Source organism: Gymnodraco acuticeps, unplaced genomic scaffold (assembly GCF_902827175.1).
Source record: "Gymnodraco acuticeps unplaced genomic scaffold, fGymAcu1.1, whole genome shotgun sequence".
NCBI classification, from domain to species: Eukaryota; Metazoa; Chordata; class Actinopteri; order Perciformes; family Bathydraconidae; genus Gymnodraco; species Gymnodraco acuticeps.
Window position 1 is genome coordinate 2,886,025 of NW_022992265.1, and position 16,384 is coordinate 2,902,408.

At 38.8% G+C, this 16,384-nt stretch overlaps 1 protein-coding gene across 1 annotated transcript in view; it reads left to right on the forward strand.

Moving 5' to 3' along the window:
- Nucleotides 1–16,014, forward strand: part of frem2b (FRAS1 related extracellular matrix 2b) — a 58,004-nt gene extending 41,990 nt beyond the window's left edge. Inside the window, 17 exon segments of the mRNA XM_034207118.1 lie at nucleotides 469–678; nucleotides 772–969; nucleotides 1,065–1,229; nucleotides 1,543–1,725; nucleotides 1,810–1,940; nucleotides 2,040–2,195; nucleotides 2,459–2,762; nucleotides 2,909–3,040; nucleotides 3,235–3,566; nucleotides 5,615–5,807; nucleotides 5,917–6,021; nucleotides 6,322–6,449; nucleotides 6,525–6,659; nucleotides 9,820–9,946; nucleotides 10,431–10,618; nucleotides 12,811–12,957; nucleotides 13,791–16,014. Coding sequence (XP_034063009.1) covers nucleotides 469–678; nucleotides 772–969; nucleotides 1,065–1,229; nucleotides 1,543–1,725; nucleotides 1,810–1,940; nucleotides 2,040–2,195; nucleotides 2,459–2,762; nucleotides 2,909–3,040; nucleotides 3,235–3,566; nucleotides 5,615–5,807; nucleotides 5,917–6,021; nucleotides 6,322–6,449; nucleotides 6,525–6,659; nucleotides 9,820–9,946; nucleotides 10,431–10,618; nucleotides 12,811–12,957; nucleotides 13,791–14,291 — 3,335 coding nt within the window. The 3' untranslated portion in view covers nucleotides 14,292–16,014.
- Nucleotides 16,015–16,384: the final 370 nt, after the last annotated feature.

The following is a 16,384-nucleotide window of genomic DNA, read 5'->3' on the forward strand; positions in this document are numbered from 1 at the left end:
GATGGGTCAAATGCAGAGAAACAATTTCCCCACGGGGATTAATAAAGTATATCCAACAATCTATCCAACAACAGTTATACACATATCTGGGTCATAAGTACATAAAAAAACCCTGCGGGCAAAGGGTGAACGCTCAATACTCAGACTCTTCAAAGAATGGCAAATTAATAACATGTTTGCGCTCAGGGAGATATCCAGTTTCAGTTATCCACCCTCTCTTTTAATCACGGAACAAATTCCGACTGTTCATGGCTTTTGACCACGAGATAGAAGGCGTTATTTTGTCAGAATGCAGGATATTTCCTTTCATCTTGCTCGCTGCCTGACACTTGCAAATGAATTATGGAGTAACATGAGAACTGCTGTAGAATAAGATAAAATGCAGAGTCCATTTGTGTTGTATCCACTATATCCCATAAGCACTATGTTATCGGAAACATTCCTGACCTATTTTGTGTTGTGGAGCAGCTGGTGTGGATTACGTTGGGATCAGCCGGAATCTGGACTTTGCACCAGGGGTCACCATGCAGACGTTCCGTGTGACCGTCCTGGATGACCTGGGCCAGCCGGTGCTGGAGGGGCCCGAGAAGTTTGAATTGGTACTCCGAATGCCCATGAACGGGATCCTCGGGGAGCCAAGCAAGACTACCATACTCATCAATGACTCAGTCTCAGACTGTGAGTAAACAGCTTGGTTGGTTTGTAAGTGATTAAAGACGATAATGCTGCATTTCCGATGGTAATTTATGGATTGAATATGTTCTTCTATAGTGCCAAAGGTGCAGTTCCGTGATGCTGTGTATGTGTGCAATGAGAACTCAGGGCAGATCTCAGCTACAGTATACCGTAGTGGAGACATCAGCTACAAGTCCACAGTGCGCTGTTACAGCAGACAGGGGACAGCCCAGGTCATGATGGACTTCAATGAGAGGCCCAACACAGATGATTCCATAATCACCTTTTTACCAGGTGGTGTGAACAAACATAATACACATATTTGCATAATGTATGTTTAACAAGACACATTTAGACATTCAATATATTTTTCACTTTTTCTTTATCAGGAGAGATTGAAAAGATTTGTGTACTGGTGCTAGTTGATGATACAGAACATGAGGAGGAAGAAGAGCTACGCCTTGTGCTGGGAAGCCCCAAGAGTGAATCTCCATTTGGAGCATCTATTGGAAGTCAGAATGAAACGCTCATCAAGATAAAAGACGATGGAGACAGTAAGGATGCTTGGTTTTGTTGTACTTAAAGTTATTTTTAAATGCCACCAGGTGCAGAATATTTATATGATCATAACATTAAACGCTGGTACCCTAAAGGGGCCAGAGTTTAATGTGCCACCCAGTTTTGAGCTATCCCAATGTCATACTTAGTTTTTTAATAAATGTTTGGTCAGTGTTTTTCCAGATATACGACAGTACCTTTTTATTCATCTTAAGGCAACACATTCAGAAAGTTACATACACAGGGGCTTTCATATGTGGTATGCTGAAATGTAAGAGTTACTAGCATTTTGAAACTATGCTTTCTCAGAGGCGATTATTAGGTTTGGAGAGACCAAATTCAGTGTGAATGAGCCAAAGGAAAGTGGCCAAGTGTCTGTGGTGAGGATCCCAGTGCTGCGTGTAGGAGACCACTCCAAGGTGTCTGTTGTCCGAGTTCACACCAAGGATGGATCTGCCACCTCTGGGGAGGACTACAATCCCATCTCTGAGGGTAAATAATAAAGCTAGGCACTTTAATCGTAATAGCATGTTCTTTGTGAGTAAAGATTTGATCAACTATCTTCTCTTTTTGCAGAAATCGTGTTCAAACAGGGTATCACTGAGCAATATGTGGAGGTGGAGATTTTATATGATATTGTCAGAGAAATGAGGGAAGCATTCACTGTGCACCTGAAGCCTGATGAAAACATGGTAGCAGAGACAAAGGTGAACATTGAGCCAAATTAACATATAATTTAACTGCCAAGTGTGTAACTACCTTCTTTATTAACATCCTCTTGATTGCCCCTGCTTGTCAATCAACAGATGAGCAAAGCCATAATCTATATCGAGGAGACCAACAGTATGGCGGATGTAACCTTCCCCTCGGTGCCCAGAGTGGTTTCTCTGTTGCATTACGACGACATCGACAGGAGTAGGGACTCTTCACCTGTGGCCGGATACCCCGTCATTTGTGTGACTGTACGTCCAAAGTGATAGCCCAATAACTACTTGGGGGCATACATTTCAGTCATTTCAACTGCAAATTATTTATTTCACAAGACTTTATGTCACTCCAGCTGGCAGTAAATACTGTTAATGAGGTAGTATTTGCAGATGTGCAGACGTTGCTCAATTATCAGCTACCTTGAAAGCTCATCAGAATACAGAATGACTTTGGCTGCTGCAGTGATTTTTGGATGCATTTTTAATCACAAGCCCAATGTATTCTTTCCATTTCCCAGGCCTGTAACCCCAAGTTCCCAGACTATGACAAAACAGGCTCCATCTGTGTAAGCGAGAACATCAACAACACCCTGACTCATTATCGTTGGCTGGTCAGCGCCCCCACCGGGTCAGATGGCGTAACCAGCTCTATGAGGGAAGTTGACTTCGATACCTTCTTCACCTCGTCCAAGCTTATCACTCTGGATTCAGTCTATTTTCAGGCTGGTTCCAGGGTGCAGTGCGCTGCCAGGGGCGTGAACTCTAACGGGGATGAAGGTCTAGAGCTCAGTAGCCCCATAGTGTCCATCAGCATGGATGATGGTGAGTGCAACTTATTTTCTAGCTTGAAATGTGTAGTCAATGGATATGGCAGTTGTTGGCTGCGTTTTCCCTCCCACAGCAGTACTTCGTAGAAGTGTTAGGGAAACAAAACGTTTGATGTTGGTTTGTGTATGCCGTGGTTGCAGGAATGTGCCAGCCGCGTGTTGCCGGCACAGTGGGGGCCGAGCCCTTCTCGGCCAAGCTGCGATACACTGGAATGGAAGAAACAGATCACCCAAATCTCATTAAACTGACTGTCACCATGCCCCACATTGATGGTAAGCACAGCAGATCAAATCATTTTCATCAGTGAAATTATAAAAAGACAGGTTGTTGGTTTGAAATCACTCTTGAGCTGGGAGGCTCTATTTGTCACTCATCAATCAATATTTTACTGTTACTTTCCCTAAGTTGTAAATCTTACATTCCAATGCTTCCACTTCCTGACTTCTTCATGTGTGTCCTGCTTCAGGTATGTTGCCTGTAGTTTCCACCCGAGCCCTGTCTAACTTTGAGCTGACACTGAGCCCCGACGGTACCCGCGTTGGAAACCATCGCTGCTCCAATTTGTTGGACTACACTGAGGTCAAGACTCGCTACGGCTTCCTTAGTGAAGCCACTAAAAATCCAGAAGTGATCGGCGAGACGTCCTCCTACCAATTCAGCCCTTCCCTCAGGGGATCCAGTACACTACGATTCTACAGAAACCTCAACCTGGAGGCTTGTCTGTGGGAGTTCACCAGCTACTACGACATGTCTGAGCTGCTCAGCGACTGTGGAGGCACCATTGGGACTGATGGACAGGTAAGCAGCCCTACCTTTGAGCTTTAGCTCACCTCTAACCCTTTTTTGTCATCTCAAGACATGAGGAGCAAGGAGGCAGTTCAATAAAGCTTCAGACCACCTTGAGGATAGCAATGTAAACAGTTACTGGTCCATTCTAGCCAATTTTCATTTCAAAATCCTCCCAGATTTTCAGTGCTAATTAATCATTTACAGGCTTATTAAAACCCTCCTTGCCCACTTGGTTTTCCTTAAGTGATCCTAAAGTAAATACAAGCCTGTAGAGAAGTCATCCATTAGTGTCCAGGGACCTGTGTTAACCTCTGTAGTAATGACTAACCTGACAGTCTGCTCCACCCAGCTTCTACTTATTTGTCTTCTTAAAGTGGCAAGTCAATAACCAGCAGCCTCATACAAATCTGTATTCCTCGGTTTCGCTATGTGTACAATGTGTTTTTTTTGTAGCATCAGTAAAATGCAGTGCTGGAAAGAGGACATCTTCAAGCCCTCTGTTCTTCGGCCTTCAATATTTGCATTCACCCTGGAAACCCACCGTTAGTTGACTTGCTGTTAATTAAGGGAGGGTGTTGATAAAGAAGGGCAGTAAGAGTGCATGGAGACTGTCATGGTGAAAACCTCCAGTACACTCCCTTCTGAGGATTATTAATTAAAGCCCTACAGCAATGGCAAATAGGTTTTGGCTCTCAAGTTACTGTATATAAGATTGTATACAGTTTTTAATAATAACTGCCAGTTTGTCATTTAACATGGCTTAAGGTAAATGTAATAACAAAAGGCATCACCCAGGTGATAACAGACATTCCCAACAAGTGGAAATGTGTAGCCTATAGCCACGTGATGTAAATGAGACAGTAATAAACGTGTCTTGACAAGTAAGCAGACAGTTGCCAGTTTAATAACATGTACCCTGAGGTTAAAAACGTAATGCAGAAAGTTTGCATTAAATGGTAAGCACAGCACCCAGGTCTTTATTGATTAGTGGCCAAATTAATCAGAGATAATCGAATAACATATAAAAGAAAAGCCGGTTTTGCAAATGAGGAGTAGTTTTGCAATCCTGAAGAACAAACAACCCAGGAAAAAAAAAAAAGTCTGTCCCCATTGTCTTACTGTATACATCTCTTTATGGGAGTGTATTGTTGCTATGGTTACTGAACAGAGCAAAAGACTGTGTATAGATGCATACACAGGGGCATCACAGGTTCACTTTCAGGATATGGGAGGCAGGATCTTTGGGGAAAACAGGGTGCCTTTGTTTGTGGGTGCTCCTGTGACCCGAGTGCTCCTCTAAGTGGGCAGGCTGTCTGTGAGGGCCGGGGGCCAGTGTCATGTCACAGTGTAGGGCTTAGTGCCCAGCTTAACAGGACCAACGGAATCTATTAAGGCCCAGCAGGATGTGTCAGGAGGCCAAATCATTTGCCTGAGCCCTCAGCGCCCAGAGGCATAGGCACGTCTCCACATGAACACAGAGCCAGTGCAGGCAGGTACTGCTCACAGGTCAGAGGAAAGTGCAGATACAGGAGAACAGGACTCTCACCAATTGAAATCCTTTGACCGTTTTAAGACAGCTCTTTGAAAAAAGGAAAGTTCAAAGTAATGTAAAATCCCAAACAAATGTTATTGTATTGTTATTGTATTTTACAATGTTAGTAGATAACTGCTGAACAATATGTTTTGACATGAAAAGAAAGCTAAAAGATAAACATGTCAGTACTTAATTTGTAATGGATTAAGTCAATTACCACTTAGAGATTACATTCAATCTTACACATTTTAGAACAGCTGAATTGACTAATGCCTGATGTTACCATTATAGGAATGATATCCCAGGAAAGTTTCCCATCACATGTGTTGTCAAGTTTGAACAACAACACTTTCTTAAATCAGCCATAAGGGTAGAATATATTGTTTGTTATCTTCAGAGGGATTGTATATGTACTTTATTCAGGGATGTTTAACTCCCATTACCCCTAAGAAAAGGCTCAATTAATCTGTGAAGTATGATTTTAAGGCTTTGCTCTCACACAACATATTGGTTGTCCCTACAGGTGTTGAATTTGGTCCAGTCCTATGTGACTCTACGAGTCCCGCTCTACGTCTCCTATGTCTTCCACTCCCCTGTTGGAGCAGGAGGATGGCAGCACTTTGACTTGCAGTCAGAGATGAAGCTCACGTTTGTGTACGACACTGCCATCTTATGGAGGGATGGTATCGGTAGCCCACCAGAAGCTGAACTACAAGGTACAAGTAGTTTGCAATTTTAAATTAGGAAATATTAAAAAAATATGTCATGTTCACTTTTAAATTAGTTAAGTTGCCGATTTAAATCTGTCTGTGATTGTCTTTGCAGGTGCCCTGTACCCAACCAGTATGCGTATAAATGGACAGGGACGACTAGTAGTCAACTTCCGCACTGAGGCTCGATTCAGAGGCCTGTTTGTTTTTGCACATCCAGGTAGAGTATGTCATTTAAAAAGGGGGTTAACTGCAGTGTATAAAGTATTAATTAGATTGTGCTTTATAGCATGTCATATTCATTTTCAAAAAGTGAAAAGGCAACAGGTTTCTTGGTGTAGAATATTTTGAGTGTAAGGGAGGGTTTACTCAGCTTCTATATTCATGCTTCACCTGTGACCATTCATTTCAAGATAGAATGCATTTTTTGTCACATTCATCATTAGTTCCTGATGGTGCAGTAATTTACCTTGCAACGGAGCATGCCACATATGCTTTAACGGATGTATTTCTCTATCAGCTTCACCTCTAACCTCTATGGTCATGTGTCCGGACCACCCTGGTATAACCTATAACCTCAGTCTTGTGAGGAATGAGCCGACCTACAATCAGCCCATCCAGCAGTGGACATTTGTTTCTGATTTTGCTGTAAGTAGACATTTTTTTTTATCAGTTTGAATATTTTTACACCTGATTCTTACTAAACAAAATTGTCCTTCTCAGGTGCGCGACTACTCTGGCACGTACACGTTGAAGCTCATCCCCTGCACATCTCCCCCGAACCTGGAGTATAACATCCCCCCTGTATGCAACCCCAGAGAGCCCCTTACCTTCGACATGGACATCCGCTTCCAGCAGGTGACTCCTCCTCGTCTAAAATTAGATAGGAAAAAACTGGATTTATTTATTGAATCGTGTGAGGGGAAATTACAATTTGAGAGCTACTGAGATACCAATACCTTGTTAAAAAAGGAAATTGCCTTTTAAAACCCCTGAGATGTATGTTTTAACCACCCACCCCCCGACCTATTAACTTCAGAATAACATAGCAGTCGTGTTTACTTAAAGTTACACAAGATGTTTCCAACTCCATTACTCTAAACAAAATGCCCAAAATACAAAATGTCTTTCTTCAAAGTGATAAAACACAAATCAAGTAAAGCAATGGATTCCAAAAATAACCCAAAGGTATTTAACTTACCAGCCAAAGTGTTGGGAATCAGTAAATCCGGCCTTGGCTTGATTTCCAGTCCTTTGCCCCATAGCTCTGCTTCTCAAATCACACTGATTTCCTGTTGAATTTGGATGATTGAGGCACAGCCATTGAAATTAGCTATGAGCTGTTTTTACCCCTCCAAACTAAATGTTGCTCAACTTTATTCTTGTAGTCCTACACTCCACAAAAACACATTTCCTTCCTTACCACCCCAAACAATTATCTTCCCTTTGCTCCCCAGGCCACGCCCCCTACACCTGTGATTCTGGAGAAACAGATCACCTGACCAATGTGGTCTATATAGACAAATCCTTCAAAGCAAGAGTGACCTTGATTCATATAACATGTATATATCTCAGTCTAAACATATATTGTTTCAGCTACACAAAATAAAAACATGTTTTTATTAGGTGCAGTGGAATCTAAACTACTTCAAATACTGAGCATTTAAAGGCCTTCCTATGAAACTTAGAGGGTTGGCTGACAGGAATAAATGAAATAAGGAGAATTGGTTAATAACAAAAAGACCTGACATCATGATTGAATTTATCAATTTATGCATACTCCAATATTCATTGCTTCCTGTAAACCACATCTCTAGACTCCTATTAAGCCATTTTTATCTGTTTTCCTGACACACTTTCCTGACACACTTGACACTGGTCAACTACAGACCAGTGTCCTTGCTTTCACAATTTTCAAAGGTCCTTGAGAAATTGTTTGTCCAAAAATTTGATAATTGTATTGAAAAAAATGAGTTATTGAGTGAGAGTCAGTATGGATTTAGGAAAAATTGATCTACAGCTTTAGCTTTAATGAAAATAACAGAAGAAATATACAACAGCTATAAAAAGAAAGAAATACACAATAGGTGTATTTATTGACTTAAAAAAGGCATTTGACACCATAGACCATTACCTATTAATTTCGAAATTACATAGATAGTGAGAGGAGTAGTTCTAGATTGGTTAAAAAGTTATTTAGATAACAGACAACAATATGTAGAATTTGCTGGTAGTACATCGGAGTGTATGAACATATAATGTGGTGTCCCGCAGGGCTCGGTTTTAGGGCCTAAACTTTTTATTTTGTACATCAATGACATATGTGAAACGTCAACATTATTGTAATTTGTGTTGTTTGCAGACGACACAAATTTATTTTGTTCAGGAGATGATTTAAACATTTTAGCAAAGTGTATTGGACATGAAATGGTCAAACTTAAAAGATGGTTTGATGAAAATAAGTTAACCCTAAATTTGAATAAAACGAAGTTTATGGTTTTTGCTAATAGAAAAAAAGATGAAAACATTTCACTGTCCATTGATGGAGTTTTTATTGAAAGGGTTTCTGAATTTCAATTCTTAGGTGTGACGCTGGATGAAAACCTGACATGGAAATCACACATAGCACATGTTAAAACCAAAGTGTCTAGGAATATTTCTGTTCTAAACAAGGCAAAGTATTTGCTAGATTACAAGGCATTGAGGATGTTGTACTGTTCACTCATTTTGCCATTTTTCATTTATTGTATAGAAGTGTGGGGCAACACATATATGAGCAACATAAAGCCATTGTCAATATTACAGAAAAGGGCAGTACGAATAATTCATGAAGCTGACTCAAGGGAACACACCAACAGACTGTTTTTTAAATCAGGACTCTTGAAACTCAAAGACATAGAGCTGCAGACATTATCAGTAATGCAACAAGCAGAATGTTACCAGCATGTTTACAACAGTTGTTTGTTTTTGGATCAGACAAGGAAGACCACAGAAGGAAATTTAATTTTAAGCATCCATATGCAAGGACTACTCTTAAACAAATGTGTATTTCGGTGGTTGGTGTACAATTGTGGAATTCTCAACACAAGGATCTAAAGAATTGTATATGTATTTTTCAGTTAAAGAAGTTGTATAAATTAAGAAAGATGGGACTATATGAAGCAGGATGTGAATAAATCGATGTACTCTGGTCCTTCATGTTTTTGATGTCTTTGATGTGATGTCTCCTCTGTATTTGCGGGTCCCATTGCCATTGTTATTGTTGTTATTGTTATTATTATCATCATGCGTCGCTTTCCACCTTCTTCTACAGTAGGACTCAGATGAGGGTGTTGCACTTTTCTTTTCTTTTCCTTATACATGTGATGTTTTGGTGTTGTTTTGTTTCTTTCCGTTAACCGTCAAGTGGGAAATAAGTATTATTTTGTGTATGTTTCTCTTAGTATCCTAAGATACTGTTATGTTTGGCTGTGAAAAAAAAATAAATAAATTATAATTATTATGAAGGGCAGACCATCTATTTGTATTTATTTGTTTTTTTTAGAAAAGGGCAGGTCACATAAGATTGTATTCTTCTCCCTGCTCCTTTTCGCTCAATGGTAGAGTCATGTTTTGTGGCAATTATTGTACATTTGGTTTTGCGTACCATGAGCGGGACAAATACAAATTAAATTAAATTAAGTGCTCGTAAAACTGCAACTCTTCTCCGTTACGCATACATAATCAACATCGTTATTTTTAATATATTCAGAGGCACATGGAGAGCCATGTGTCCAGCTACACATTATGATGCCAAAATCTAACCACCCAAACAAATAATTAATGCTCTCAGCCCAGATATACTAACAAATTGGCGTCAAAGTTTATCAAAGACCAAAGTCTTAAAATATATTTTACTGTCTTACCAAAAAATGTAAAATGAAACAAAAACAAAAGTATCCCACTGACAATGATGGAAGAAAGAAGCGTTGCTTGGCTTTGTCTCTAACATGGCTTGTGTGTGTGTTTGTGCTTCTAGGTTAGCGACCCGGTGGCTGCTGAGTTCAGTCTGAACACACAGATGATCTTACTCTCAAAGCGGACGCTCTGGCTTTCCGACGGCTCCATGGGCTTTGGACAGGAGAGTGATACTGCCTTCTCCCAGGGTAAGGCATAACATGTAGTCATAACATACTTTTGATAGCTTGTGGATTATAAAACACATAAACAAAAAGTAGTAAAAACGACTGAAAATGCATTACACTGCTCCTTGGACGTGTAGATCATTCTACAGATCAAACTAGAATCCCTGTGTGATGAATATTTCTGTTGATTTAGCAAAAATGTTCCCTATCTGACCAAACAGCATACATTTGAAGGAAAATGAGTCATCCGTGAAGTGTCCTTTTGACCACTTTCATGTATTTTCTACAAACAAGCTAATGAGCTGGATTTAAATTTGTCCAACAACATCAAGCTGCTTTCCAAGTTAGTGTGGAAAGCTCCTCTTGCCAAGAATGAGAGAGTCATTTTTGCTGGCGTTTGAATGTTATTCTCAAAGTAAAATCATTCCAGAGAACTTGCTCCAGTACAACTTTTAATATACAGGCTTTTTGCAGTGATAACATTTTGTATTTATCTTTCCTTTAGGTGATACAATTTACGGCCGAGTAATGGTGGATCCAGTGCAGAACTTGGGCGACTCCTTCATCTGTAACATAGAGAAAGTGTTCCTGTGTACTGGAGCTGATGGATATGTCCCTAAATACAACCCCGGCAACTTTGAGTTTGGCTGTCTGGCGGATGCTCCCTCTCTTCTCTATAGATTCAAGATAATTGTAAGTATAAACATTATATCATCATATTCATTTCACACAGTAGGGCAGTTCAATTAACCTCTTAAGCCCTGAGCCTGTTTTTCAGGTTTCAGGCTCGAAAATGCCACTAACACAACAAAGACTATATCTTCACTTCTAAAAGGGGTAAATTAATAATATTTTCTCTCAAAGCAAGGTTACATCTGTGAGTTGGATGTAGAAGTGTCAGAATCAATATAGATGTTTTTATTTTAAAGTAAATTCAGATGGAACACAGTAAAACATGTAAATTATAATGTCCGCCTAAAAAAAAAACATTACTTATAGTGAAAACCACCCTTGAATGATGGGCTAGTAGACTAAAAGCTTTAGGAATCCAAACTATAACATATAATAAGTACCCTGTATCAAGATTGATGCAAAACAAGTGACATTTGACCTTTTTAGAGAGGTTTAGAAAAATAAAGTCCAAGCGGACTCACCTCTGGGTAATTTGGGAACCATCAGTTCCATTTGAACTTTTTCACTGTAAAAATAATTGTATTACTTTGAATTATCACTATAGGTATTCATTCCATCCAAATACAACTGTTGTGAAAAAAAACAAAAAACATAGGCCTACTCTGTTATCCTCTGAGCCTCTGAATTAGCCCCGAGCGAAACATGCTAACCTATTACTGCACCGAAAATCACTCCTAGCTCCCTTATTACTTATCCTAGCTGCACATCCAACACATTGTTTATGATCGTAAAGACACAGAATCTAATGGTGCCCACCTCAACACTGAAAGATACAAACTCGCGACGTTAATAAACAAAAACGTACATCAAAACAAGTGGTGCTAGCGCTAATGCGTTAGGCTAACATGGCTTACCTTCCTCTTTGTCTGGTCTAAACTGGTCTTCAATGGCATTAAAACGATAAAAACGATGATGTAGTTAATCCATAGGTTAATATCCAATGTGGCTGTGTCCCCTTTGAAATGTTCTGATAATCTATAAGCAATACAACTGCAATTCCGTTATCTGCTGTCCGCTCCTTGCTCCGTGCGTTCTGGGTCCTGCTTCCTTACGTAGTAAACAATAAGTAAAGTCTCCTACGTAATGTACTTAAGCTGGCTGGCATTCTTTATACTTTATGCAGGACCATATCTCTGGAACCCATTGGTCGATTTGGGTGATTTACACGTTTTTCTTAACCATTACATCCAATAGAATCGATGGGCAGTTCCCAAATCCACGTAAACATTACCATTGCGGACGTAATAGAGAAGCAAACGAAACATATCTGAAAGTACAAGCCTGGACGGCAAAACTTTATACCCAGTATATTGCCATAAATATGATGATGGATTATCAGTAAAAATGTATACGTGACACAAAGACATTGGATTAACCTTGAGCGGCGTTTTTATTCCGTTGAACACAACTTTTGATTACAAATCAAAAAAGGTAAGACGTAATTATTGTAATATTTTTGAAACCGGATGTTGTTTACTTTCTCTTTTCTGGCTGATAGCTCCAGGAATTCGAGGTCGGACAGTGATGACATTACATGTGTGGAATCTGTGGAGTCTCAGCTTTAAATCGTATATCTTGTTTGTGCAGTTAAGATAGTAATAAGGGCATTTCTACCGTGAGTTCTGTGTAAAAAAGCGTTAGCATTAGTTAGCATTTTTTCGCTCAATGCTAATTCAAAGGCTTGGTATTACTCTTGTGTTTTTTTTAGCTGACAAATGTTCTTATTGTCAGTTAGCGGAGTTTCTTACCTTTAAAAGGGTATGAAACATTAATAGTTTCATAAATGTTAAGAAGCCCTGAGACATAGTCTCGTAAAAAAAACGGTGGGAGGGGTCCACTGGGGGGACCTTCGGGCTTAAGAGGTTAATCGTATTTTAATCACAATTATGATTTTAGCTTGCAACGATTATGAAAACAACATATTCGAAATTAAACGTTTTTTTTTGTTTTTTTTCAGTTGAATTATACTTAAAGTTCAGGGTAATCAACTGTTAAAAACATACTGTTAAACAATTTTTTCAATACATTGATGTTTTCAAAGTACATGGGTAATCGTTTTTAATAATCGTGATATCAATTATTGACCCAAATAATCGAGATTATGATTTTTGCCATAATCGAGCAGCCCTATCACACAGGCTTTGTGTCCATTTTAATCTAAATATTCTCTCCTGTTTCATCCTTCACCCCAGGACAAGGCCCAGCCAGAGACCCAGGCCCGCTCATTTGGTAATGTAGCTTTCAACACCTTCCTTGCGGTGGATGACCCCGGCGCTTTAGCTCTAGTGAGACAACCTGGGTCAGATGGTTTCAGAATAGATTCCTCAGCTCTCTTCCAGGTCAGTATGAATGTTAAGCACTACAAACACATTCAGCACACACACCCGCGTCCTTATTCTCAAATCCTTAATGCATCCTAGTTTGTGTTATGTTTGTGCTGGAATTTACATTTTTGGCATCCTGCTGTGTAAAGAGCAAGTGAAAAGAGCAATATAAGAAGTATGTATACTGTTCAAGGGTCATAGCAAGTAACCTTAAAAGATGTTTGTTTTTCTCTGACTTTTCACTTTGTTTTCTTATCAAGGCGAGAGAGAAAAAGTCAATGACCTGACAATCTGCGTGTAAACCTTATTGCAATTCAGCAATCCAGTAGAAACTAAAAATATAAAACCAAACACAGATCTTGTTAACAACAAGCTTGTTAAACTTGTCTAAGTAACGCTAAAGAGCTTATAGACGCTTTAGATATTTATAACACAATGAGATGAAATGAGATTGAAACAAACATAAACAAATAAAAACATTACACACATACTGAGCACACTAATTATGGCTGTGTTTAACTTATATTTTGACAATGATGGAAAGGGTATTATTTAAAAAGATTAGTTTTTTCCAATGGCTGAAAAGGTTTTGTTCTTCAACTCTATTCTACAGTAACTGTACAAGGCACACATTGAGTTTGAGGTGGCATAATAAGTTGGCTAGATATAAACTGGTACGGAAAAAATGCCACAACAAACAAGCATCACTGACAGCAGCTGCATTTTTAACAGTGGTAAAAGTATATCATGGTGTTTTTCTTGTATTAGTTAAGGATAAAGAAAACAGCAGATTTTCTGAAAATCGAAAGTATATAATATTTTCTAACTATAACTGTTACTCTCTTCAGGTGTCTGCAGGGAGGGAATGGTTCATTCACACCATCTACACTATCCGTTCTCGGAATAACGCTAACCGTGGTATAGGTAAGAGAAGCCTTGAGTACCATGTAATGAGCCAGCAAACAAGTCTACTTCCAAAGGGTCAACATCGAGCAAGAAGATCAGCCAACGATGTGCCAGACGTAATAGAAGACATTGGTCAGAGTAACAACCGCGGCACCAACATCCTCCACATCGCGCTGGATCGCAGCAGCCAGAAGAGGACGAGCCCAGAGAGAGAGATCTTCACCAAAGGGATCATCCCACGTGAACTCAACCAGAAGGACAACAGTGATGACGGACTAGTGTTGATCATTGGGGTCTTTGTGGGGCTGCTCCTCACGGTGCTCATCATTATCGTCGTGGTGCTACTGGTGCGGTCCAAGCGAGTGAAGAAAGATGTACCGAAGAAGTCCAGCAGCGCAGAGCCCATGATGACACAAGCCATCAGTGACAGCTCAGAGGTCTAACAGACTGATGATAGAGAGTTACCGTTAATATTTTTCTTTTGCAAGTGCCTCACATTTAGATAAAAGATTGAAGATTGTGTGTGAAGCAACACAACATACAAGAGCTTTGATTCTATTCAGAAATCTACTTGAAATACTGCATCACTTCCACAACTGGGAAATGGTTGGGACACTCACTTAGAGACGGACTTTGTTAGCGGCTGTTTTAAGGTTCTAATGGAGTTTTCAGCACTCACTTATTGATTTGCTTTTTTATGCCACGTGATCCCAAAAAGGTGTTTTTACGTTTCCAAAGGTGCTACAGAAGATGCCTCTTAACTTGGATGGCAATTGGTGTTTTACTGAGCAGGTCAAGAGATGGTGGATATAACAAATAATGCAGTTGTTAACAGCAGGCTTTGTATGTTTGATTTTCTGCATCAAGACACTGTCCACAGTCTGCTTACACTGGTTGAACCTGTCTGTTCTTATAGATAATGATTTGTCCTTAGATTCAGTGCGTGCCTAAGAGATCACATCATTATGAGGTTTTATGTTGTACGTTATGATTTGTCCTGTGTGATGATCAGTAAGACATCAAAGTGAAAAACAATGTTTCACATGTGTTTGTTGTGTTCATGATTTAGCATGCATTTCATTTTCTTTTGTTTTTTTATCGTAAAAATAAGTCAAAATGCTGATTTGAATGGAGTTGTTGCAAATGTGTCTACTGTATTTCCATTAGTGTGTTTTTTACACTGTATCCCCTGAACAACAGTATTTATCAATGGCCACATTTTAACTCCCCTCTAATATTTAGTATTATCTTTAAAACTTGTAATTGACACTAGGCACTAAATCAAAAAGGAAAAGTAAAACTGTTAGAGTCTGTAGTAATGATTTGACTTTCAAGACAGCTGGTCTGCAACTATAACTATAATAGCGGTTCCAGATCCACTTTCTCCAACAGGAACCATTTTCACTCTAAACTATTACATTTTTTTTTAAATCCATTTACACAACAACACAATTAGTCAATATCCTTAAAGGGAATTAAATGTTTTACCTTGACTCATCATCATACATTCAGAACTGCTGTCCTCCCCCCTATCAATCACTTTGAAATATATTTATTTTGTGTGCTTGTCATTTAGTGCAGAAACAAATCATAATATCCTTACCTCTCCCTTTATGATTTAGTTTGAACCTATTATTCTCAAATTCTAATTGTAATGTAATTCAGATTTCAATGTACAATAAACATATACAGGTTATGTATACGTTTTAGTTTTCCAGATGCAGGCACAGGATTGCCATAACACCTGATTACCTCATACTACTGTATATCCTTTGATAGACTCTAATCACTACTCTATAAAAAGTTTATTTGCAATTTTATTTTGAAATTGAATACAATTCTATGCAACCTGTGAAATCATACCTTCATGAAATGTTTACCCCAAGTATGATTATTTTCAGTGCACATTTTACATTTGCTTACGTATCTAGGTTTGACACTGTATCAATGTACTGCGGTTCTTTTATTCCATTCTAATGCTTTGAGTGCGTCCTGAGTTTGTTTATGCACATGTATGTATATACTTATGTATTACTTATAAATATACCATTTGGATGTATTGGGAATGGTTACTGTTAACACAAATGCATACTGTATGTGATGTAAGTATTTGTAACATAGACCAGAAGCACAGCATGGTCTGCAAATAAAATAATTTTTCAAGAAGTTCTGTTTTTTGATTAAACACATGAAACGCATGAAGCTTCTTTGAACAATTATCCCATTTATTTGTAATAGATACAACATTTTCTTAAAACATTGTTTAAAAAAAAGGCTGTATAGAAATCTATAAATATATCTATACCTTAAACCCCCCAACATGGAAATCCCACACCATATCATAATGTACCTAGATCTGTATTATTTCCATGGTGCAAAAAGGTAAAGAACAATCAGAAATGCAATAATCAATATGACCTTTTCAACAATTATTACTTAATCAAACAACTGCAACTGTTCTGTAAATATCATCTGCATCATGTGACTATCTACTTAACAGACAGTATTGTTTAGAATGTTTATAAAATGTTGTGTT